Below are 26,261 nucleotides of genomic sequence, written 5' to 3' on the forward strand. Positions count from 1 at the left end.
GAGGTTAGGAATGTTAATGGCCTTTTGTTTTTTAATTTTCTTTATTATGATAACAGATGGCAATTAAATGAGAGAACACCTGCCAGGGCTGACTCAAAGAGAAAATGCTTCCAGTGGCTAGTGTATTTCTCTAAGTATTTGGGGACCTAACCACGTGTTGGAAGAGCGCAGAGCCGCAGACCTGGTCCAAAGGAAAACCGGAAGCAGTTTTGTTCCTAGAGCCAGTTCACTTGACCTCTGTGGGATCTTTCTCCTCTTTTCTTTAGGGCCCTTTGGAGGAACCAAAGCTTTTTTACAGGAACAAGGCTATCTATAGCACTCTGCAACTTGACCTGGCAGGGAGGTTCACTCCCTGGAGCTTCCCAAACTTGCTTCTGTAAGCCAAAACAGACTCCCATGTCTCGTAGGGTCCTACTACATGGCTGACTGGGTGATACAGTGATGAACTAATCCATGTAAAGATATTAAATATTGAGGGTGGATTAGCCCAAATGATACACAATTCGAGTCTTCAATGTCTTCATCCAACTGAGTAAATATTTTGGAAATCCCAGCAATTTTTACAGGACTAATAGGAAGATGCTTTAAAACTTGAAGGCCCTATGTAGATCCCTTCCAACCCACTCAAGTATTTCCATATTCTTCATTGGGTGGGGCTAGCTCCAGATCCCCTGAATTTGCACAAAATCAAGAGGCTAGGAAATATTTGGACAGAGCCTTATTGGTTGACCCCACATACCTGTTGAAAATTAAAGAGGGTGTATATCCCAGGAGGGACAGGCACGTTGGCTTTGTCAAAGATCCGTTTACTTCCGGACTTGGTGCTGTAAAGGTGGACGAGTTCAGGCTCTGTGCCCAAGATGGGCACATCTAACATGTCAGCCACAGCCAAGTCATCTCTGTGGAGGAACCCGCCCACGATGTAGGCCTCTCTTCCCTGGATGAGATGCTTTATTCTTTTGATTGCCTTGGGACTGTACATCAGGTGAGTGGCTAAGCACATGTGATGCTTCTGGGGGAAGATCAGATTATTCCTGTTAGAAGGTGTCCTTTCTCTAGTCCATACACCTAATTTATAATGTTGCACATAATAAATACATTATTAATAGCAGGGTGGGTTATGACCTATCCTGTTGTTCAGCAGTTTAAATTGATAAAAGCTATTGGGGTGAGGGTCCATAATCGCTCACATCTTTAGTGTGTTAGAAATAGGCTCACTGGGAATAGAACTAATTACTACACATCTGTATTTATTTGATCCACGTGGAATTATCCTTCTGTCAGAAGGAAAAGAGGCTGGCGGCCTTTGGATAATAGTGATTCATCTCTGCAACACTTTTGGTGTGGTTTAACACTAAAATGTCTAGAAAATCAATACCAAAAAATGAAGAAAAAAGCCCCATAGTATATTCTGCACTATACAGACCCCTAATCTGGCAATTAAAAAATGTTTCAGTAGGAAAGAGGGGTTTCACTTGATACCCTCTTTCCACAATTCTATCATTAAGTCCATTTCAGAGAATATGCACCTTTGTAGTGAGTATCAATAGTTTCTAGGTAACCGTTCTGGAAAGGATTCATGAATAGAAATTATTTGAAAATTCCAGAAAAACTCAAATTTATTTTCCAATGACAAATTCTTTTTATTTTATTTTGACTAGTTAGACCCAGCTCAGCAATGCATGTGACTGTCTTATTCAATTAATTAAGTCATTCTATCTATGCCTAATAGGGGCAGAGGACAGAACCATATGGTCAGCACACGCTGGAACTAATACAGCCATGTTTCTGTTTTCAAGGAGTGGGACACAAATAAGAATACTTAACACATGACTAATTCAAGGTAAACGAGACCATGGGGATCTACCGAGTTCCTCAGAGGTATAAGGGGAGAGAGGCAAAGGCCATACAGTGGTAGAGAAAGCTGAAAAGGCAAGTTACTCATTCTCCTTGAGCTTCAGTTTCCTAATCTGTAAAATGGGTATCTCACAGGGATGCTGTGAGGATTCAATGAGGTAAAGCAGGAAAGCACTTGTAAGTACCTAGTGAACGCTCGCTAGTATTACCATCATGAAAGAAGCTGGAGTTGAGGTCAATTCTGAAGTATGGATAAGATTTCGCCAGGTGGAAATGGGCATGAGAAAGACATTACTCAGCAGGGTCTACCAGAACCAAGATCATGTTACTTCTAGAAAAGAGCAGCATGGCACGCACAGTAGCATCGGGCGTTAGAGTCAAAAGAGATATGTCTTTGAATCCAGTTCTCTCACTTACGAGCTTTATGAATTTAGACTCTGCTAGACCATTTCTTCAGGTGTTAAATGGGGAGCAAAAATACCCATACCTGGGGTTGCTCTAAGGCTAAGTAAGGTCACAGATATAAGACACCTGGTACAATGCATGATGTTGAGTCGATAGGCAATAAATGGTAGTAATTATTTTTACTGGGAAAACGCTTTTTTAAAATTAAAGCCATTAAAATGTCATACTGATAATATATGCAAATATGGCATACTCCTAAGGGAATTCGAAGGTCTTTTATAGACTAGCACTGACTTCAATTTTAGTGAAAAATTATCTACTTTTCTCCACATAAAAATGAGGAGAAATACTCAGTGACTGTTTCCAGGGATATCCAATGCACTGTTTTGCAAACTCTTGGAGAACAGAATAACTTCTGAGTGTGGGAGAAAGATAATTGGCCTGGGAAAATCCCCTGGATTTCAATCCTGCCTGAATTTGTAACTAACTGGGGGACTTAGAATACTCTCAGCCTTCCTGAGTGTCAGTTCCTATATTCAAGTAAGGGGTTGGACTAGAAGTCTCTAGCATTCTTCCAGCTCTGAAATAACTTCCTCCCTAAAACCACAGCTCTTCTGTGCTTGTTTAATGGGTATGAAACTTGCCAGTTGAAAATGGCTGGTAGAAGCAGTGGTGAGGTAAAAGTGGCAGGTTGCTCCAGAAGCAGGTTCTCACGTAATTCACTCATTGTTTAGTGGGCACAGAGTATCTGCTGTGGATGATGGTTGCATAACAATCTAAATTCGGTGCTTAATGCCACCGAACTGTATACTTAGAGATGGTTAGATGGTAAATTTTGTGTTATATATATTTTACAACAACAACAAAAAAGCAAAAAATCAGGACTCCTTTGAGAAGAGCTGTATGATTTACCCTATGGACTCTTCCTCCAGATGAAGAGTTTTATTCTAGGCTCCTTCCATCTATGCAATATGCCTTTTCTACCATAATTTAAATTCATTTTTAAAATGTACTTCGGAAAGTGCAGTTCTAGGAAACTCAGTGCTCCCTTGGACAATGCCTAGTGACAGTACCTGGTGGGATTTGATCCCTTGGTTGGTCACTGTTTATTTTGCTACTTTCCTTCTCCCACAAATTATCCCAATGAGGAAATGTAAGGAAAAATAAATATATAAATAGTCCAGGGAGCTGCTGATTTGAGTTACAACATCAACGATAGCTTCTTGGGGCACCTGGAGGTGTCTCTCGGGCCCAGTCCTGGTGAGTTAACAAGGGCAAGGCCTGTGTGTCTGTTCTCTCCTTTGATCCGTATACAATCCTGTCGTGATCAGCAGTCCCTGTTTTGGAGAAAAAGGAAATCGGGGCTCAAGTGATTTGCCCAGTCACACAGCTCGTCAACGGCAGAGCAGGATTCGAACCCAGTTAGCACGGCTGACATGCCACGGCAGCCACAGTTCCCTGCCTTCCAGAGGAGCGCTGAAGGTCTACTGGGTTGATGAGCTGTGAAGAGGAGACAGCAGATGTGGCCATAGAACCTAATGGAAAGTTCTGAGCACACTTCCAGCCAGGATGGGTTTCTGTCTCCTCTAGGTTTGCTTATTTCTCTTGGCAAGTGTCCTCTGCAGCTCCATGTGCTAGTCATCTGTGGGCTGTATTCCTCAGGCAAGATGCTGTCACAGTATTGCATTCAATAAAGATTCAAATGTGAGTGAGTGACGGCAGAGGACACATTGCTGACCGCAGGTCTTGTGTGACCGTTTAGAAAAGATCAGTATCATTGGATCCCGGCAGCAGATTAACACGACTGTGACAAAGAATCTAAAATGTTTCTAATTCCCTCACATTATGGCTCCATTTAATCGATCACCATTGATTTTTTTTTAGCCTAAAAAAAGGTAGTTGTTTAGAATGTCTTCATAGGCATTAAAATGTCCCAAAATAGACATGATGACTTTTATAAGAGCACATTTTGCCATTACCAATTCAAGCGTTGTATAGTAACTTGGAGAGATGTACAAACAGATTTTTGGCACGCTTTAAAAAAATCTCCTCAAAGCCATCCATTTGAATGAAAATCAGCACTGATACAATCTCTCGAACCCATTAAAAAGAAATAAAGCTATAGCTAACTATGCACAGGAATGGATTTGAAAATCGAGAGTTTAATTTTTATATTTCAAAAAGTGGATTGTGTATGAGTGATTAATTACTCAAACAATTTGAATTTAAGCTATGAAAAGAAATATTAGGTACTTAAAGCCTTGTGAACTTGTTTCTACTGGCCGAGATGCCAACGTACACTCTGACTAGACCCATGCAGGGGTTAGGCTGACTGCCTGTCTCTTGATTGCAGGTCGAAGAGTGCACGGTAAGGGGAGATTTCTTAGGGGGCAGGACTGGAGAGTTGGAGAAGACTTTGGAATTAGCAAACCCATCACTTCATCTTATGGATGAAGATTGAAGATGTGAAGGTTTGCTCAAGGCCACGGGGCCATTCTGGAGCAAGGTAGTTATTCCCAGGTCATGAGAGAGTTCTGGGATGGCAAGAATTGATTCACATCTGGCCCTATAGGAACCTTAGACCAGAAAATGAGCCTTGGTCACCACAGCCATAAAATGAGAGTGATCCTTTCGGTCCTGTTACATTGCTCTAAGGACCAAAGGAGAAAACGTGTGATTAGACTGCAACAAACCTTAGTTCACTCACTCTCCTTCTCACAAATCCCCTCTGAGTTCCAGCCTCTTCAGTAGATCTGGAGAAGCTCCTTCTGGCAGCTGGTGGGTGTTAGCTTTGTAAATGGAGAGGGCTACCTTCATCAGAAAATTTAGAGCCTTTACTTATACAAAAAAAGTCCCCTCAAAATTGGATAGTCAAATAGGTGGAGAAGTACTGGTTGTTTAACGTGGAAAGCTTAAATATCAAAATGTAGAGGAATTGATTTCAACCCTACCCTTGAGGTTCCATGAGCTTCCAAAGGCTCTTGTCTAGGGATGGATCCCACTCAGAATTCATTCCATTCATTAAAAATCAGTGCATTTAAAAAAATAAATCTGAACCTTGTTTCTTAGGTACCATGTGACATGATAAGTCAGTTCAACTTCCTCTGAGGTGGGGACACCTGTGTGGAGGTCAGAAAACAGGGATCCTGTCAAGATTCTGTCCCTATGTAGCTTTGTGACCATGTGCAGGCCCAGCCTTTCTCGGCCCTTGGCATCCTCCACACAAAACTAAGAAAAAGGGATGACGTTGTAAATCCACCTACTTTGATGCCACCAATAACTATGCAATTAGGCTTCGGTTACACAGAAACTGGGCAGGGGCAACTCAACTAAATCTGAAAGTTAAACTGGGATATTTATTCCTACAGTCCAACTAGTAGTCTAATCAGTAAAGCTGTTAAACTTGCAATAATATTTCACTGATGTGTACCAGAGCGTTGCAAGTTATAAAATTTCCAATTTAATTTTACTGCATCCCTGAAGCCGTAGTAATTAGAAGACAAACTCACAGGGAAGAAGTTTACAGCTTCAGGGGTGATAATTTTGAACCTGTCCTGCAGGTCACTTCTGTCCTCAAGGTTCCCTGATTTGACAGCTGCATGTAGACTCAGGATTTTATTGTAATACAGCACTAACTCGTCGTTCATATGATGGGAGCAGATGTAGATGACATTCACATTGACATCTAAAACACAACAGGCACAATGTTAATTACTGGTATAAAGGTAGATGACATTATGAACTCTGGCATCCAATTGATGTGCAGTTTAAAATAAAAAATATATCCATAAGCCATAATGAAGTTAATTTGTATTGTTTTTGTACACATTTTAGCAATCTAGGCAGCTTGTTATTTTGCACTATAGCATTTCTCTATATGAATAACACCACCACCAACAAAATACACAGTGTTTCCTGTGGAAGGAGGACTGTGAGGTACTTTGGAAATCTACTTTCAAATAATACACAGGGATTCAGCTACACAACTTCCATTAACATCAATGGGAATTTATCCCATTAACTTCAGCAAATTATAAAACACAGCCATTAACTTTAGAAAGCTGATGAAATTGCAATTTCTTACTCTACTTGGACTTGACAGGGCCAATTCAGGGAATGTCTTGTCCAAATAAATGGTCTGATTATGACCACAGCAATGATTATTTCAAGAAACCAACCTTTCTCTGCTTCATTCCCAAAGAGGAGTATATTACTTAAATCGCACATCTAGTGATTCTTGGTCTAAAGGAAACACCATCTTAATTTAACTGTTCTCTTTCTTAAGATGTGCTTCTTACTATGCACATAGAAAGAAATCCTAATTAAATATCCCATCCAAATGGAATAGTGAGATGAGATTACTCACCCCATGCTGCAGAATATTTTAGGGGGTATGGATGGGAAATGAGCAGCCAATGGAGTTATTCATTCATTCATAAAATAGCTGATGGATATAAATATAAGTAGGGACAAAGTACTTGGCTGGACATGGAGAGGATCCAGCCATCAAAGTGACAGAGATGCTGCTCTCCAGGAGCAACCCCTTTATACAAAGAGCTGCAAAACATAGTGGAGGAGCAGGCAGGCCAGGTGTTCAGACAGGTTCCAGGAGGGAGTACTGAAAATGCTTCCTTGGGCAGGGGGGACCCCCGTGGATTGTAAGACTCCTCTGTTCATTTTGGCAAAGTACACAGACAATAGGCTGACTAAATTCTGGCTCAGCTTCCCAGGACCCTGGGCCCATTATTTAACCATTCTAAACAGTTGTTCCTTCATTTGCAAAATGGGAAAGTAAAAACTACCTGAGGCATGGAGTTTGGGGGTGTATTAAATGAAAGAATCTATGTGAAGCACCTGGTACAGTATCTGGTACATAGTAAGTGCTCGATAAATGGCATAGGTGCATGATTCTACTCCATGGCCCACCCTGACCAGGCCAGCCAGCAGTGATCCCTTCACACCTGTGCTCCTTTGGATCAACTCCTAAGATTAGCATTATGAAGTTGTGTCCTCTGTTGTTCCCTGCTATTGTTTAGAATCTATTAATCTCTCCAGGTTCCTTACATTCAAGGTTTATACTTTTTTCCTATATTCCCCCAAGTCGTGATAATAGTGCAAAGTCCATAGGTGGGGTGACAGAGGGATTTGGGAGAATGGAGATATTTGAGAAGTACAACGTCTTAGTCACTTAGTGAGACCCATGGTATTGGGACAAATTTCCCCCTCTGGAGAGGGGGAACTGACCCAGTGCTGGGCTTGAAGTAGTACTCCATACATGTATTTAAATGGCCCATTTAATTTTGGGATTGAAACCAGGGGGCTTAACCACTGAGCCACATCTCCAGCCCTTTTTATGTTTTACTTTGATACAGGGTCTTGCTGAATTGCTTAGGGATTGCTAAATTACTGAGGCTGGCTTTAAATGTGGGATTCTCCTGCCTCAGCCTCCAGAGCTACTGGGATTATAGGAGTGCACCACTGTGCCTGGATGGCCCATTTAATTTTGAAACCAAGTTGCCACATAAATTTTACAATAAATTAACTGAGGAGACAGTAGTTAATAACTTGTATCCAGTGGCTGAATAATCAAGTTAGGTACCTCAAATCTTTGTTTTGAAGAAGAAATTAGTGTCTTATCAAATTAGTGTATTTTAAAACCAAACTGGTGATTTAAAAATAAAAAGCATTAAAATAAGGACACAAAAATAACTTATGGACTGTGCCAGAAGAAAACTAAATAAGTTTTCTTTGGAAAGAAATATTGAGGTTACAAATAATAAAAAATCATGCTGCTAATTTCACCTTTCTGGTTCATTTCTGGCAAAGGAATTCATATCACTAATTCTAGTATCCAGTATTAATGTGATTTCATCATGAATCTACCAATGCTCAGCAATGATTGACAGGTAATTATGGAAGGGAGCTGATATGAAGATGAAAGTTGCTTTGATGGTTAACCAATAGTCAAAATCAGTTACTCTTTTACTTTATTCATCTAGGAATTTAAAGTCCCATCCACAGGGGTCTACCTGACTGACAATCCTGACTTCACGGTCAGTATCAAAAGTGTGATCAAATCTTTGTTTCCCTTTCATAAGCAGAAAAATCAACACCTTTTCCTAGCAACTAATGGAATAAAAAGAATGATTAATCTTCCTCAAAATTATTACTCAATTTTCTAGTTTCTTCCTATTTTTATTTCCTAAGAAAGTACTTTTTCTTTCATTTACTACTTCTAAACACTCTTCTTGAAGCGATTACATGATTGCAGTGCTGCATCATGAAGGTAATGTAATGAGAAAAGACATAAATACTTCTGAAATGTCCGTATTAGCAAAAATTTTCCATTTCAGGTGGACACAGACTGAATTACTGAACTTGAGGAGAAGCCTAATGCTTTCAAGTCTTTTCGAGTAATGAGAATCTTCTGTAAAGACATCTTTTGGTAAAGAGATGCTTCATTCTATATATAGAAAGATATATAAAAAGCTGAAGAAAAAAATTAATTCAAATAAATGAGAGCAAAGTCTGCCCTCTGGTGCACTTCCGTGCTCTCCATCCAGTCAGGTTTTTGGTTGAAATAGTTCAGCACTAACAAATCAATCTCAAATCATTAAATTTTTTTTTTGTAATGCTGAAAAACAATATTAGTGCCTAGATAATAGATTAAAGCAATTATATTATTATTATTTTAGGACACTGTAAATTTCTAGTACTGATGTCTTTTTGTCACCAAATGGCATTTATAAAATAATAATGATGCTGAAATATATATGAATCATGTAAAGTATGTCATTCCAGGGAGCCAGCTAAGTTGGTCATTGATAATTTAAATTTTTTTTCTTGTTTGGCTTAAATAAGGGCCAAAGCAATTACATTTTAACGAAACAAAGATGTTCTTATCTGATAACTAATAAAGATCTAATTTTTGTTTAGTCCTAATACTTTGGCTAGTTTCTCCTTAACCAACTTGATGTTATTGCTTAGGCTTTGCAATCTATCTATTTTTAAGCTTACCTTGAACTCTGACCTTGACCAGTGTCAATCAAAGTCATCAGATTCATGCATTCTTCTCTCCTGGACCCAAGTAGGTGACTGATTGAGAACTGACCAAACCAATATCAGGACTTGACTTTACAAAGATGTAGCCATCACTTAATCAAGGTCTGTGTTTCTAAGAATTCCCTTCACTGGGCATTTCATTTTAAAAAATAATTAAATGCTCTATATTTACAGAAAAGCCTCTTTAAAAATCTATTTTCATTTCTCTGTTATTTTTACGATGACAACACCATGCTTCATTTCTGATACCAACTTCCAGTGATCCCTCAGCTAATATCTTAGACAATATTGTCACAAATATACAATTTTGGTCTCATACACTTGCAAGGATTCAGTAAACCAAGAAGATTTTTGTATATAGGTGTATATAGGAGAGAAATTCTCATCTAAACCTACAGGAAAAAATATTCAGAAAACTGCCCAAGTAATTGATTAAAATGCTTATTTTTATTCAAGTTGACATCCCTGTGGATGTTACTTAAAATGAAACATTCAATTGTCCTACAAGTGGCTTAAAAACCTAAGCTTTTTCCTTGTAGAAGAAAAAATATATAACAATAAGAAGAAACATTGTATCAATATTCACTGACAAACATTGCAAAGAGTCATGTGTTTAAAACTATTTACTGTACCTATGATGTCACACAGCCGCCCCAGTTGCCTGTTCTGCTGTATGTTGAGGTCGGTGACACCTTCTCGCGCCTGCTGGGAATACCCTACAAGGCAAACGAGGTGTCAAAACCCAGAAAGAGCAAGACGATAGAGCAAAATGGCACAAGAGAATTTTAAAATGTCACGGTCCACATTTTGAGGAAAAACGTCTTCTCCGCAGCTTCTCACAGAAATAAGACAACTCTTATTTCTCTGGGGATTAAGCATTATTCTGGGAGATGTGCTAAGCAGCACCTCCTGCAACAGACAGGTTCCTATTTTCAATACCAACAAAGCTCCTGAGATTCAGGATTACAAAAACACGGAGAAAATTTCTGACCTTCACCATGACTCTTCAAAACTACATGTAAGAACATTATGCTCAGGTTATAGAAATGGTTTCAACTTTTTAACTTGTGAGTCCTGTGTGGCATTTTGAAGATGTATTTCAGAATCATTCTAAACTGACACACAGATTTCAGATAAACCCCTTACTGTATTTTAAGAATTCTCATATCAAAGAAATAGGCTTCTGCTCTCAGTAAAAAGAACTTTGAACTCTCAAAGTGCAATAAAATTGAAGACAATGACTTTGTCAGTACTAAGGAGAGTCTTGAAGTTTACCTTCCTTTCTGTTGGAAACAGTAGAAGGAAGACTTCTACAGATTACTACTGTCCAAAAATCTTCCACGAAAACAGCATCACTCTCTGCTGATGTTTCAGGTCTTGGGAGGGCAAGGGGAGAGGATCCCGACAGGAACTTAAAAGACATGCATGCTCACAGGCACTGTCATTATTATATAAAACCAGCAATATAAGGTGTGACGTTTTTAAAAAATAAAACTGCTTTTCACATTTTGAAGAGATGCTTCAATGCCTCCTTGTGGTTAGTGAGCCCAAACACATGTTTCAAGTTCAACTGCTGTAGATGAAGTGGTTTTATAGGCTACAGCTTCAAGATGTGACACTAATTTTTCTTTTCAGCATAAGGAAAACTATAGCAATTCAGGCAACAGGGCTTCAGACCAAATGAACTCTGATAATTGGCTCTTTGCTTTGATGTCTGTGTTTAAATGCTAGACAACGTCTGGAAAGTAAATGAGCTTACAATTCATCTAGAAGTCTCTCTTTGCTTTATATATATGGACTTAAGAATTAAAGAGGCAGAAGGACCAATGGACTGTTGGAATTATTTTAGAAAAAAATTATTAGACTTTCAACTAATTTAGAGAACCATTCCATAAGTGAAAACTAATACAGACAGGTCCGATTTCAAGGTTGTCTTTATATGTGACTGCAATATTCTGCATGTGTATAAATCTATCTGTATTCATATAAATGTTAGAGAGATATATTGTGAATAACATATATCAAGACTATAAGAAAGTAAGGAAAAATGCCTAAGCAATGGAGTATGATTAGGGCCTGAGAGAACACCAGGAATGCATTTCCTTTTAGAAGTAAAGATAAAAGGCAGTATAAGATGTCTCATTAAGATGATGTCCAATTTAAAATATAAAAGATGTTTGATCACTTTGTAGCTGCATAGGCAGCCCATAGGGAATAAGTCTGTGTTTCATTCAAGTGCTTGATGTCAGTTTTCTGTCAAATTACTTGGTAGCTACGTTACCACTGATCAAGGAGGCATACAAGATGCCTCTGCAGAATTATGATAGACCTGGTTACCCTCTTAGCCCTACTAATACACCCATTTTAAAGAATCTCATGTTAACAACAACACTGATGTAGAGGGTTGCATAAAGTAACAGATATGAAAACAACTGTAAACTGCAAAGCGCTGTGTAAGTGTAAGGTATTTTAATATTATGGGGTATGTGCACTTCCAAAGCACACCATAACCACCACAAGGATTTCTGTGACAAGCAGCATGGATGTTCTGTGACAAGACATGCACATGCCATCAGTTCGGCAGAAGTTGAGAGCCAATTGTTTTTGAGATCAGGTTTATTATCATGTTTTGTACATCCACAGGCACATCTATTGACACCCAGGCAAAAAGATCCCCCCATTGTTCTGGCATCAAGTATTGAATATGACAATGACTTAATAGGATGTTTTGGCTTTGGGGAGCTCAGCAGACATGCCTGGTAGCAAGGAGACATTGCTTGTAATATAATCTACAAAGATGTGGCTACTTCAAAAATCAGGCTACGAACACTGGGGGATTTTTTTTTTTTTTTTTTTGGTACTGGGGGATTAAATGCAGGGGCACTTAACCACTGAGCCACATCCCTAGCCCCTTTTTATATTTTATTTAGAGACAGGGCCTCACTAAGTTGCTAAGGACCTTGTTAAATTCCTGAGGCTAGCTTTGAACTCATGATCCTCCTGCCTCAGACTCCCAAGCCCCTGGGATTATAGGCATGCACCATCGTGCTCAGCCACTGGGGGATGCTTGAGATACCATCAACCTCAACCCTGTCCTGCTATAGATGAGGAAACCCGGGGTAAGCGCCTTATCTCTCCAAGATCACATAAGTGTACAAATTATTATGCAGTGTAGCTACTACATATTTAGCTCTTGTTATCAATTTAGTTACACGAAATAAAAGATTAGACTCTCCAAGTGGGCACAGACAACTCCAGGTGGGAAAAGTGCTTTTGACTCTTCTTACTTTAATTTTCAATGTGTCTTGGTAGGCAGAATAATGGCCATCCCAACATGTCCTTATCCTAATCTTCAGAACTGTGCATGTGGTAGGTTACATGACAAAAGGGAAATGAAGTTGTAAATGAAATTAAGTTTGCTAACTGACTGACCTTAAAACAAGGAGATTATTCTGGATTATCTAGCTGGGCCTGGTGTAATAATAAGGGTCCTGAAAAGTGGAGGAGGAAGGCGGAACAGTAGGAAGTTATAGGGTGACTTAGAAAGGCACAGGGGTTGCAATGTTGCTGGTCCTAAAGGTAGAGAAAGGGGCTGAGAGTCTTCTTCATGCATTCCTTGGTGAATGGCTTCTGCAAGTTAGGAAGGGCAACTATTCTTCCCTAGAGCCTCAGGAAGGAAGGCAGCTCTGCTGACACTTAGATTTTACCCCTCTCGCACATTTGGGTTACAGAGCTGTAAGCTCCTACATGTGTATAGTTGGAAGCCATTTAGTCTGTGGTGTTGTCCATCTTCCCTTGCTTCTACCAAGGACCACCCCTGTCAGATGCCCTGCTTCTCTTTCCACCTATAATGAAAAGCTGAGGGAGGGTCAAAGACCCTGATACCTGGTAGGTACTCAGTAACCATTGCTGCTGTTGTGTTTTGATGTTTCTTTCCTAACCTCAGCTGAGCCAAACTCAGAAAGAGAGTCTCAGAAAGAACTTCATTTAAACATAGGGAAGGTGTTATCACCGCAAGCAAAAAACTACTTGAGCCACCAGAGTACAGCTGTGCCTTATGCAGAGGGTAGACCCTGGCTGCTCTCAGCTATGCCTGACCTAGGCTTTTCTGAGAAGGTTCTGAGCCTCCCTTCACTGTCAATCTCTGGCACACTTTCTCCACTACACTTTCTCGTTTCATCGTTACATGTCCCCCTGTGTGCTTGTTCACCTGTGTCGTCTCCCTGTCTTCCTGGACCACTCCAGAGTGTAAGCTCCCTGTGCACCTGTGGGTCTGCGCAAAGAATCCGCCTCTTAAGTTCTCAGCCCTCTCTCCCACGTGTTCTCTTCATTCCCTCTATTCCATTTAACCCTGTAAAACTGGAGAACTTCTGGTAGATTCAAAGAATGAAAAGCAGGATTTGTAGATTTTTTCCAGGTCCTTATCAGCACAGGAAAACATCACTGGCAGATGTAGCCGCCCCCCCTTTCCCTCTGGAGAGGAACATAGCCTCTTTCCTGATGCCTGTTCTCATCACCTGCAAAATAATCCCCATTTGATAGAACCATTCATCTTTTCTCAAATAAATTTACTTTTTCAAATAAAATGAAGTGGAAACATTACTGCTTCCACTTCACATCAAAGATGGTTATCTGAGTGCTTCCTCTACAGTGGTTCAACTACTTTTGGTCCTTTCGGAATCAAGAATGTCCATTGGTGGTGACTGGAAAGACCCTCCATCTTCGCCACCTTTCCTAGGCCTCACTCCCATGGGAACGCCTATCAGGTGAAGCTAACTGCCTCTGCGTCTGGAGGACTAGCCTGCTGGCATTGGCTTTTCCTTCACTGCGGCTACAGAAATCCAAGAACACGAGCAAGGCCATGTTCAGTGACCAGGCCTCGGTGGCACTGGTGTGTGACTCTGTGACAGGCCCCTGTTGTCACAGCAGATTCCGTGTTCTTTAACACTTGGCTCACTACCCTATGGGTGAGTCCTTTTTCTCTTGTCTCCAAGTCCTAGCCTCACAGTGGTACACAAGGCAGAGAAGAGGTTAACAACAGACTCCCGAGTACCAAGTGGTTGATCGGCATCTGATCACCCTGAGTTGGGAAAACATTCTCAAATCAAATAGCCAAATGGATTCCCCTTCAAAAGGGTGAGAACTTTCTCTTGTTCTTTTTGTCAGTGACTGGCTCAACATCGCATGCAACTAAAGCCAGTGATTCTCAAATTGTGTTCTGGGGACCTGGGGAGTATCAAGGTCATTTCAGGGGATTTGCAAAATCAAAACTATTTTCAAGATGATACTAACATGGGCTGGGGTTGTGGCTCAGAGGTAGAGCACTTTCCTAGCATGCATGAGGCTATGGGTTCGATCCTTAGCACCATGTAAAAATAAAATAAAGGTATCGTGTCCAATTATAACTAAAAATAAATATTTTAAAATTTTTTTAGATGTAGTTGGACACGATACCTTTAATTAATTAATTAATTAATTAATTTTTATGTGATGCTGAGGATCAAATCCAGGGCCTTGCACGTGCTAGGCAAGTGCTCTACTGTTGAGCCCCAGCCCCACCCCTAAAATTTACATATTTTAAAAAATGATACTGAGATGTTATTTGCCTTTCAAAGTCTATTCTCTCACAAGTTACAAAACACAAAACATTTACCAATATGACTACAATTCCACATTGCAGCTAATAGTTCTTATTGTGGATTTAGTAGAAAGCCAAAGAAGAATATATACAGTTTCTGAAAAGACTGTAAAATACATAAAATATTCTTCCCTTTTCCAAATACTTATCTCCATAGGGCCAGATTTTTTTTCGTATACTTCTTCTGAAGAACATACAAAACAGATTGAATATAGAAGCAGTTATGAGACTACAACCACGTTGTATAGAGATTTGCAAACCTGTCAAATAATGCCATTCTTCTCACTAAATTTGTTTAGGAAAATAATTCTATTTTGTAAAAATGTGTTATTTAGATTAACATTGGCAGTGGGTTCATTAGCTAATAAGTACTTTTAAAGTTCCTTTCATTCGTTTCTAATACAGTAAATAACAATAGATAGAATTCACTTAAGCCAATGCTCTTTCAGGTCTTTAGTTACCATTATGAGTTTAATGGGGTTCTGAGACAAGAAAATTTGAGAACAGCTGAATAAAGCTTTTGCTATTTTTATGAGGAGGAAGGAGATTAAGAGATTACATTTTTATTTAGCATATGCAAAATTCATTTCTGTTCATATCCCAATATTAATCCATTTCATGAAAAGACCTTGAACAGGTGTCACTTCACACCCAATTTAATGCTATTTCTCTGTATTATGGTACAACATTAGCTGGGTCAAGATCAGTTGGACATTTTCATATAAAAGGGTGATTGGGCTAACTGTGATCTAACCAGTGAGTAAGTGTTGATTTGTTGACATGGAAGAATACAAATGTATTTTAATTTTAGTTTGGGCTATAAAGAAATTTGAAAGTTTAAGTGTACTTTGCTGCTGATCCCCAAGGACCTGGGTATTTCTGGGAAAGGCTGCCTGGGGGATGCTGGCAGCTCAGTTGTCCCAAGGATCTCATGTGGCAACTCCTAACTCAATTATGAATTCCATGTTAGCTGCCAAAATACCTTTGGACGACTGTGAAGACTGGATGAGAGATCCCAACTGCCCAGGATGGAAGAACAGAACCTATTTAATCTTTGAGTTGTCAACTCAAAAGTGAGAAAGTAGAGAGATGGCAATATGCTTAGAGGCACACTAGAAACAACCTCAGGTCCATGCTCACAGTCGCAGTCCTCCGCCTCTGTTCACAGAGAGGTGAGTCTCAACTCTCCTCCTGGGGAAGGGAATGCAGTTAGGACGCAACTGTCTCATGAGCCTCAGGGCTTTCTCCATTCAGTGTATGGTCAGCTGCCCACAAAAGCACATTTCTGTCTTTTCTTACAGGCTTTTGTGACAGTACAGAACAACTGAAAAATATTTTTTCATGAATTTCACAATAACACCATCCACAATTTTTATGGCATGGAATATTCTGGAGACCAATGTTCATGTTAATCCTAAGGAGAATTTACTGAAATAATGCACATGGAGAAAAAATTGAGGATGAATTATGTATATTACCTTTAGTCATTACATTGATTGGCCAATGAAATAAAAGATTATGTAAAGAAGAGAGAAAAAAATCCCACCTCAATATATCACCTATCTGTATTTTTAAAGGAGGAAGAGAACAGACGTGGTGGTGCCTGCCTACAATCCCTGTGACTACGGAGGCTGAGGCAGGAGGAGTGCAAGTTTGAGGACAACCTCAGCAACTTAGCAAGACCCTGTCTCAAAATAAAAAAGGGCTGGGGATGTAGCAGGGTAGTAAAATGCCCATGTGTTCAATCCCCAGTACAAAAAGGGGGCCCGGGGGTGGGGGAGGGGAGAGGAAGAGAGATGAGAAGGGAGACTCATCACTGGGATTGAGTTTGCTGACAGTGGCCTCAGATATCTGCTCTCAGCATTGGAGGCCAATTTTTGACACATCATATTAAATGACTATATGTTAAAACGTCCCTGAGTTAAAGTATAGCAGTACATATACTTATGATGTGCTATAATAAAAAGCCCAGGGTTAAAATGTGAAGGAAATAACTTGGCCAAAGGAAATGGAAGCAAGTTTAGTTTGCAGTTTTTATTTAGACCTCTGGTCTTTCTAGAGGAATTAGGATTCTTTATTGCGATTCCTTCTTATTTGATTGATAGATTTTGCTTAAAATAGACCCTAGAATTCTATTTCTGCTATGAACTATGGAATACGATTTTGTTATAATTATATTTCATTAATAAAAATGATAAAAATATGTAATATCCCATTAAGAGATCAACCTATATATTCTGGAAAGAATTTTTTATCAACTTATAAAATTATAAGGCCAATCGGTTCTTTTAAACAATTAGTCAATAACATTCCACTTCTGTAGGTTAAAAATAGCTAAAATATTTGTTACATCTAGGAACCCTATATGCAATATATAACAGTTAATCAAATTTTATAACAAAGAGGTAACTCTGCAATATGTTCTTTTAATGTTTGTGTTATCAAACTATACATTTAAAAATACATTATAAATGTTTCATAGTAAAATACATTCGTTACTAAAAGGCCATCTTTTCTGCCATCATGGTTTGAAGAAAGCAATTATTCCTGTGTGTGCAAAACTATATAGCAAATAGCCAAACGCCTACAACTGTAATGTATTACGTGGTTATCAGTACTTAGCTTTCATTTTAAGGGTTCAAATAAGTTAGTGCAGCCCCAATTGACTGGTGTCTGAGTGTCATTATTTCCAGGGTGATTCTACAGCAAGTTTTCCTATGAAAAGAGAAAAAGACTACAAGGCTACACTTGCTTTAAGTGTCTACCTGAACCCGACAACCCTGCCCACTGATTTTGACAAGTGAATTCGTCTTAACTCTGGAAATAAAATTATTAGATTGAATAGGTTAGTTTCTTTTTGCAGTGTATTTAGAACAAAAATTGACTTCATTTTCATCCACTTCTATTTTTATGAATTGTGGAAGTAAGTCCTGCGTGCATGAGACAAAGAAGCCATGCTGTGTATAGCCAAAAACCTCCCTGTGTGTTCCCTGGCGAAGTGGGAAATAAGAAAAAAGAACCCCATATCATTTTTTTATAGTTTAAGAATTCTGTCTGTGCAATATTTATACTAAATTGGACAACCACAAGTCATTTTGTAAAACCTAAAGCACAGATTGTAGAAACAAATTCTCTTGTGAAAAGGTAGAGTTGGACTTCTAAAATGCTTGATTGAGAAAAATATCTGAGACCATTCTTATATTTTAAAAATACATAAATACATTTTCCTTTAAAGTGGGTACTCTGTCATTTACAAACAAAAATTACTGCATTAGGGAAGCCTTCATATTTATTATTTATTTAAACTATATATATACAATCTAGAAGAAAGCTAGCTTTAATATACAATTTAAAATAATGCTTTCTAATTTTCATTTCTTTGACCATATTATTTTCCATTTAATTTATATCCAGCAAGTCCTTTTGAAAATTTAAGATGCTTTCCTTTTAACTCATTTTTTATTACTCAGATTACATTACCATTACTTTCAAATTTCTGCTTCTTTGGAGACTCCTTTGTATCAGGCTTCTCTGCAGGGCCATTCACATGGGGTTGTTTTGAAGAGTCAAAGGGAGTGTGGGAGGAAAGAAGTTTGTGGAAATTGTATCTATACCACACGAGTGTGCTTATTACCATTGCAAAGTAGGGACCCTGTTTCTGGCTCTAGTTTTGGATCAAGTAGAGAAAGAAAAACAAAATTCCCCATATAATATTAGGTCAGGTGCACAATTAGTTTCAGAAGCAAAGGCTCTTGCACCTTATTCTAAGGACCTGAGTCAGTTAATTGGGTCTGCAATTAGCCTCTCTGGTTGCAATCAATTACAAGTGCAATTTCTGTGTGTGAACTAATTTTGTGTGCAAAAGTAGTCTCACCAAGACAAAAGCCTAAGTTGGAATGAAATTCAGTTCTGTCTTAGCTCACTTACATCCTAAGAAGGAACAAATTTCTTCTGTGAGCCATAAAGTGGAGCAAAACTAAAAGGCCCTATGCAACTCAAGTTTTCTTAACTTTTGCACTAGTACACATAGCTCTATGCATATGCTCTAGAATCTTGGATAGTTTGTATTACTTTGGTCCTATTAATATTTTACTAATTTAAAATAATCTTAATATGTTTATGTAGTAGTTTAAATGTTTTTCTTTTTCTATTACTGCTTAAATTTGTTTTGTTTCTATGCTACACTTCAATACACAAACTAAAATATTCACAGATGAACATAAATAAGTAACAACCCAGAAGATCAATTACTGCATTGCTTTACAGGAAAGGCCTTAACAAAGAGCTAATCTGGAGATTCAGTGGTTTTTGCTGTTTGTCAAAACTCTTATTAAGTCAGCATAGGAAATTTGGCCTCATCCAGGAAATTTAACAGGCTAGGTAGAAGCCAAGCAAAACAAAACAAACAACGAGACACAAATCCCAAACATTTTGACAGCAGCTCGTGTTTTAAAAGAACTTCCAATGCAAATTTCTGAAATTCCCTGTGTCATTTTGGCACACCTATTTTACCACTGCGTTTCAGACAACAGCTTTCAAGTTCCCCAATTCATAAATGTAATTAAATAATTACATTAGTGCTAATTAACATGAAACTGCAGATTATTTAAGCGCAAAAAACACTATTCAACTTCTTAATTATTCTTGTTCACACAGCATTTCCTTTTGCTCAGGCGCCCTAGGTGCAAATAAAGCATCCCATCTGCTCGTAATTAGAACTAAATAATTTCAGAGAATGTAGCTTATCATTTTGACTGCACATTTGATTAAAAACAGTGTACAAGCAATATCCTGGCTTATTGGCGTAACTGCCACAACACACACAAGCCCGTGTGCTTCTATCATTAAAGAAGATCGAAAACATTATCCGTATTTCAGGGGGAAAAAAATACAACTTTTTAGTTCATTTCATACAGATGAAAGCGAATTACAGCAAATCACCTCTCCACTGAATAGCAGCCCCCACATAATGACTTTATTTGCTTAATCCCCAAATTAAACGCCGTTTCGAGCGAGGGCCCTGTGTTATTACTCTCATCATGTCGAGAACATTTTCCTGCCGAGACCAATTTGAATAAAACAAGGGGCCTTCCTTGAACTCAATCAAGGAGCCATAATGTGGTGGGTAATAGAGGTTGCTGATAGATTTGCAGGCAAAAGTGTTATACCTAATGATGGGATATGGATAATCGTCCTCCTGGAGGTCCTGATGCGATTCCAGTTGGCTGCCAGATGCTAAAAATCAAGAAGAGCATTGATCAGTGACAGGAAGCTGTAGTGGATTCATCTAGTCAAACTTCAGCTGTTTTTCCACTGTACAGTTAAGCCAGGCATAAATTATATTAATTGATTTAATTACATACTTAAAACATCTTCCCCAATTAATTTAATTAGGTGGCTACATGATGCTACTGGCAGGGGAAGATTAGAGGCAGCTCACTTAATTAACAGAATATGAATGAAAAAAAGAGAAAGCAAACATAAATGAAATTGTGAGCACTAATTAAAAGGCTGTCTGCAAACTTAAATACTTTCTGACAAAGTGGTGACAGCAATGTAGACAAGAGAGGATTTTTTTTCCCTAGCAAATTAAAGTGCCAGAAGGTATATATAGGGGGGAAAAGGTAATGCAGTTAAAACATCGATTTTCTGACAGAACTACCGTAGCCCAAGTGAAGGGACTTTACGTCTATAGAAAAATTGCAGCCGATTTTTGCAGGCACAAAAGCCAGATTGCCGATTAGGGCTAAAATATGCCGCAGGAACAAATATGGGGCTTGTGCATCCTGCGTAGAGGAAAGTAAAAGACCAGGGAGGCTGAGGGGGAGGGGAGTTGGAGAAGGAAAGGAAAGAGAAAGAGACAACTTATTGCAGTCGTTCAAGCAAGAACTGTTTAGAAAAAGAGGTCTGCCTGAGCAGCTGGCAGCCTCGTGCACCTTGGCTCGCATTCGGAAATTCTCCAGGTGTCTCTGCCGCGATTCCTTCAGGATCTTCTTCACTCGGGTCTTATGGCAACGTAAAAGCCAAGCAAGGGCGATCACACCCGAAGCCCACTTCTGCTGACGGTAAACAAGGAAGTATTTTCTTGCTTTGTAGCATTTCCATGTAGCTTGGATCTTGACGGCAGCTTCTGCCTTCCCACCTTGGCCCTTGAACCTCTGTCCTGGGCGATTTAACAGCATTTGGACGTGAACTGGGTTCTCCAGCAGTGAGAGCAGGTTGTATCGGGTAAGTTTATTATTCAGCTCAAACTCTGGAAGGAGGGCCAGCAAGTTCTTCCCTTTGATTTTGACTTCTGGTATTGCATAGTCCCTGAGAAACTTCTCGATATGTTCCAAGAGAGAAAAAATACTCCCCCAAGCTAAGTTAAAATGCTCTTTGAATGCTATGAAGTCTGGGGCTGTCTTGTCTATGAAGCCATCATAAATACAAAGGTCATAATCCCATGGTAATTTCTGACCTTTAGAAGGTGGGGTGACTTTCATGCCCTGTGGAAAGAAAGTGTTGTCAGAGATGAGGTATACTGTGATTTTGTTTAACCGAGTGATCACCTCACGGGTACAACTGTCACTTACCCCTCAATGGCGGGAAGACACAGATCCTTGCACTGACAAATCGTATACACATTGGACTATGAAAATCTGGCTAATATATATCATTAAAACTCCTTAACAGAGGAATATATTAGAGATCACTCACAGATGTTAACATTTTTATAAAAGTGTTATAAAAGTGCCCAAGGAAAGTGATCTAGAAATGTTATGCTTTGGGTTTACTGGAATATGGCCAGCTGACCCCATCCTCCCTGTGATGTACTTCTTATACAGGCTCACATGGTCTTAGAGAAGTATGTTGCTGATCCCTTGGTCATAGCTTACCTACCAATTCTAGAAAAACAGGGTGAAGTCTTTCTGTGCAATCCTCAGCATAATTTCAAATATTCCCATTAAGAGCTGTTTTTGACTTTCTAACAAATATCATTTTTTTTAGCATTTTAGAGTTCTTCTGATATCTTCTCTTAATACCTAGAGGAGATTTCTTTTACAAGAAGCATCATGTTGTGTGTTATCTATGTTTCTCTTGATAAGGGTTCTTTTATTTACGGTCTAGAACCCTTTTAGGGACATATCTGGGGCTGTCCACAGGTAGATTAGAATCAGAAATCTCATAACAGATGAAACCAAGGAAGCATTTGCTTTCGATTTTGTTCCTATCTGTGTTGAAAATGAAAATTTAAGTCGTGGAAATACACGACTTTTATTTATAAATGTTGTTGAGTGGGGTCTTTTAAGAATGAAATGGCAAATTTTTCTTCTTAATATTTTCTATATTAAGTAAACAATAAATTCTATTTTAAAAATTAAATCAGAAGAGATTTGATGACAATAGCCATATATAATATCATTTCCAATAGAAAAAAAAAACAAGGAAAGAAAATTTTGTTACCCATTACAAAACCATTTCATTTCAATTATCAAAACCTGTTGCACTAGAAAAATTCCATGGTCTAAATGTTCCATTGGCGGGCTTGGGAGAAGAGGGAGGATATAGATGTTTCAGGCCCTGAGCTCTTGTCAGGAAGTTAAGTATTTACTGTGATGATGCTTTCTTCTTGCTTTGGGATGCCAGAAATTGATTGCCTTCAATATGTCCATGTTTTTAGATGTATCAGCCTGTCTTTATCAAATTGTAGGATCATATTGCTCTCTGCATTTTGAAGACTTTTAGTCCCAGTTAATTTATTAGTAACTATTATGCCACAGCTCCGTGGTGATATTGGTATGTTAGATTGTTCATAGTTTGTCTTTTTTTTTTTTTTTTTTGTACTGAGGACTGAACCCAGGGACATTTAATCACAGAGCCCTGAGTCACATCCCCAGCCCTTTAAAAAATATTTTACGTAGAGATAGATTCTTGTTAAGTTGCTTCGGGCCATGTTAAGTTGTTGAGGCTGGCTTTGAACTCACAATCCTCCTGCCTCAGCCTCCTAAGCAGCTCACAGTTTGTCTTTACTAAATACATGTCACTGAAAGTAATTTATAAATACAAGGCAGGAAACTATCTGAGAGAAAAGTAAGCCAAGAGTTATACTTACAATAAAGGCACAGTAAGAAAATATAAGCAATTACAAACAAAACTTCAGATTTTCTTTTTATTCCCTCAGGTACCAGGCCGTGGAATAATTAGACTGTTATCTCAAGTGAAAATACTAAAAAAGCAAGTATTAAGTCCAAAATGGAAGATATCCTTTAATTTTAGAAGTCAACTTTATATAGTAGTGAGCTTTCTATACTTTTAACTTCAGAGCTACTTTAAGGCCTAAGAGGAAAAGTCTTTTCGCTAAGACTCAAGCCCTTTCTGATCTACCCAGGACGCCCAGAGAGAACTCAGACTGGTAGATGGAGTAAATTTCTTCACCTTGGATGCGAGACAGAGTGGACAAGGCCTCCTTCAGCAGACATCAGTGCTGGCAGGGGGAGCTGCAACTCCTGCTAGAGGACAAGTGGCACAAGTTCCAACAGAATGGCCCGTGGCTACATTTCTGCCTTCCTTCAAGAATGGGCTTGGATGGTGGGAAGATTAGAATTCAGAGAAAAATGACAGTGCTTAACCAGCGACAAGACGTGCAAAATAATCACAGATGGACACATAGAGAATTGGCTGGCCCCACCAGTCATGTCCTAGATCCATCCCGTCATGGAGACTCCAACACTCCTATAAAAAGGAGAGCTATGGATGGGAGGCTGGAAAGAGGCTCTTATGTCCTTGGAGGTGTTCAAGTATTTTTGAAATCCTTGTCCTTACAGAGGGTCACGTGGAAGTGGGGTCATCCATGAAAATGGAATAACCTTGGGGGGGGGGGGTGGGTAGAGAAGGGAGAGGACTCTCAGATCTTAGCACTTTCCCACAGGCTTTCTAAGGGCTTCGATGCACCTCAGCAGTTGCACTTTAGACCTTCTGAGAGAATAGCCTTTGGGTGGGCAGGGATTGTAGAATTTAACAGGGGTTGCTTTAGAACAAAGGGATTATACCTTCCTAACCTTCTTGGATGATATTCCAGCAAAGACCTGCTCTCAGAGGAAACACACTCTTGGACATCAAATAGACCACTCAGGCACTGGGAAGCTATGGCTTTGGAGTCAGCTAAAGCATAACTGTAGTACATCTGTCACCGAGAATGCCACACATGGGAGCACTTTAGACTTAGAGCAAGAAAAGACATGCCTCTCAAGAGAAAGGCTTCCCAAATTAAAGCAGTGCATCAGCAGTGCGAGATCCATCGAGCAGGTAAAGACGGAGCTGCGTCACGGCCCGCTAGGAATAAGAGCCCTGATCAGGGGTCGTGCCATGCTTCAGGTGCCGCTCCTTCTGCGAGTCCTCCTTTATTATTTATCTCCATGAACTTGTCTAGGATTATTTGTTGGGTTTCCTCCTTCCCTCCCTTCCTCTCTTTTTCCTTTCTATCCCTCCTGCTCCATTTCTCTCAACCTTCCTCCTTCCCTTTCTTTTTGTTTCCAATCATTGCAACGTGATATTATGACTCAGTAGCATTTTTTTTTTCCTTTGAGTAGGGATGGATGTCTCTTGGACATCTGCATCCTCGCCTGGTCCTTCTTTCGAGCACAGCCTTATCTTCACCTTTGTGCACTGTCTGCCCAGACCTGTAGCTGTGGCCTAATTATTAGCAACCTGCTCTAACTGACTGAGTCAACTAGCTGGGAAATGCTCTTCTTGATTTGCAAAGTGTAATTACTAATTAGGTAACTTTGAGAGTTTCTGGAGCAGTTATTTAGGGAAAATTCAAAATCCACAGCAAAACCAGGACAGAAGGATGATGATCATATGTGTTAGTAAGACCCAATGTGAAGCCAGAAAGACCCAGTAATGCATTTAGAAATATCTACCACAAAAAAAAAAAAAAATCCAGAAAAAAGGAATATGTTTCTAAGCTGAATTTCTTCATGAAAATTTTTATTTTTACATATGAGGATGGCATGTGGATATAGGATTAAACTAGATCCCTAAAATGGATATGAGGAAGCTCTCCTAGCAGTAAAGACTCAAGTATTTGGGATCATCCAACATGGCTGTCATCTTTAGAGAATGTCAATCATTCCATTGCCTAGAAGGACAACTGAGAATACTTTTGAATCTAGGAGCCAAATTTCAGTTTTTTAAACATCGCAACATACCTATTAGTAATTAAGTAATTGCATTGTAGGAAAAAGAATGAGCTCTTCGGCACCCTATGGCTCTAGGGAGAGCTTGGATTTGGTAAATGAATGGTGTATCTCTAAAAGACAAAGTCTTTATTATTTCTCAAAGACCAGGGTGCCATTTATCTGGTCCTATTTAATTTTGGTGAAGATCTATGAACTTTGTACAGAATAAACATCAAGATTTCAACTGGCTAGAGTTGTTCAAGAGATATATACAATGTTCAGAGAGAGTAGATGAATTAACCAAGGCTCGGAGATGTAGCATAATTACTTAATTCTGAATTTGGAAACACAAGGGATCTTGAAGGTCATTGATTCTGCCTTTTGCTCAATAGATGATTAGGGGCCCAGGAAAATGAGCCATGGGGCGGAGCCCCGATTAACCTCAGGTGAAACCCAAGCTCTGCCACTGTCTGCTACATACGCTTGGACAAGTTCCTGCTGTCTCAGAATCTAAATTTTCTCATCTGGAAAAGGGAGAGGTCCCTGAAGAATTGCTGTGAGGATTATAACATATGTAAAAGTTTTCACAGTGTCTTATCTCCCGTCAGTGTGGTCATTACTACAGATGAGGAAACTGAGGCTCAGGGAGAGCACATGACTTATCCAAAATCATAAAACCAGGTGGTAGATCTTCTTAACTTCTAGGACAGTATGTTTGCTACTTTAAGAAAAAATATCCCATTCCTAAATATTCCCGATCCATCCAGAACTAAAGGAAGAGACTTACCAGATGGAGTGTGTCCTTGCGCCCTCTCATTGCCTTTTCCCAGCCCTGTTTTTGTCCCTTGTGATGCCTCTCTCCCACACCCTACCCTATACTGTCCCTACTCCCTTGGCCTCAAAGCTCAGAGCCCTGCATGGCCCTTCCTAAGCTATGCTCTCCTCCCTCCTGCTGCCTCCTACATCAGAGCCAACCTGGCCTGGACCTGCTATGTCTTCTTATTTGCTAGGCTGGAAAGTGAGCTGTTGAACTGACCCCTATGAATGCACTAATGGACAGAAAATGGTATGGTGGAGGAGTGGCAGATTGAAGCCAGAAAACCTAGAATCTGGCTTGTCACCATCTTCCTCTGTGG

General features: G+C 39.3%; 1 protein-coding gene across 1 annotated transcript in view; it reads right to left on the reverse strand.

Moving 5' to 3' along the window:
• The window catches only part of IQCH (IQ motif containing H), a gene marked incomplete at its 3' end in the record, with an annotated part of 211,921 nt that overhangs the window by 79,273 nt on the left and 106,387 nt on the right, over window positions 1-26,261 (reverse strand). Inside the window, exons 9-13 of the mRNA XM_081292857.1 lie at window positions 20,899-21,450; window positions 20,131-20,197; window positions 9,957-10,040; window positions 5,772-5,947; window positions 740-1,012 (exon numbers count right to left, since the gene is read on the reverse strand). Coding sequence (XP_081148983.1) covers window positions 740-1,012; window positions 5,772-5,947; window positions 9,957-10,040; window positions 20,131-20,197; window positions 20,899-21,450 — 1,152 coding nt within the window. The remainder of the gene's footprint in view (window positions 1-739; window positions 1,013-5,771; window positions 5,948-9,956; window positions 10,041-20,130; window positions 20,198-20,898; window positions 21,451-26,261) is intronic.

The sequence above is a fragment of the Spermophilus citellus genome (assembly GCF_964194105.1).
Source record: "Spermophilus citellus genome assembly, chromosome: 4".
In the NCBI taxonomy this organism is placed as follows: domain Eukaryota; kingdom Metazoa; phylum Chordata; class Mammalia; order Rodentia; family Sciuridae; genus Spermophilus; species Spermophilus citellus.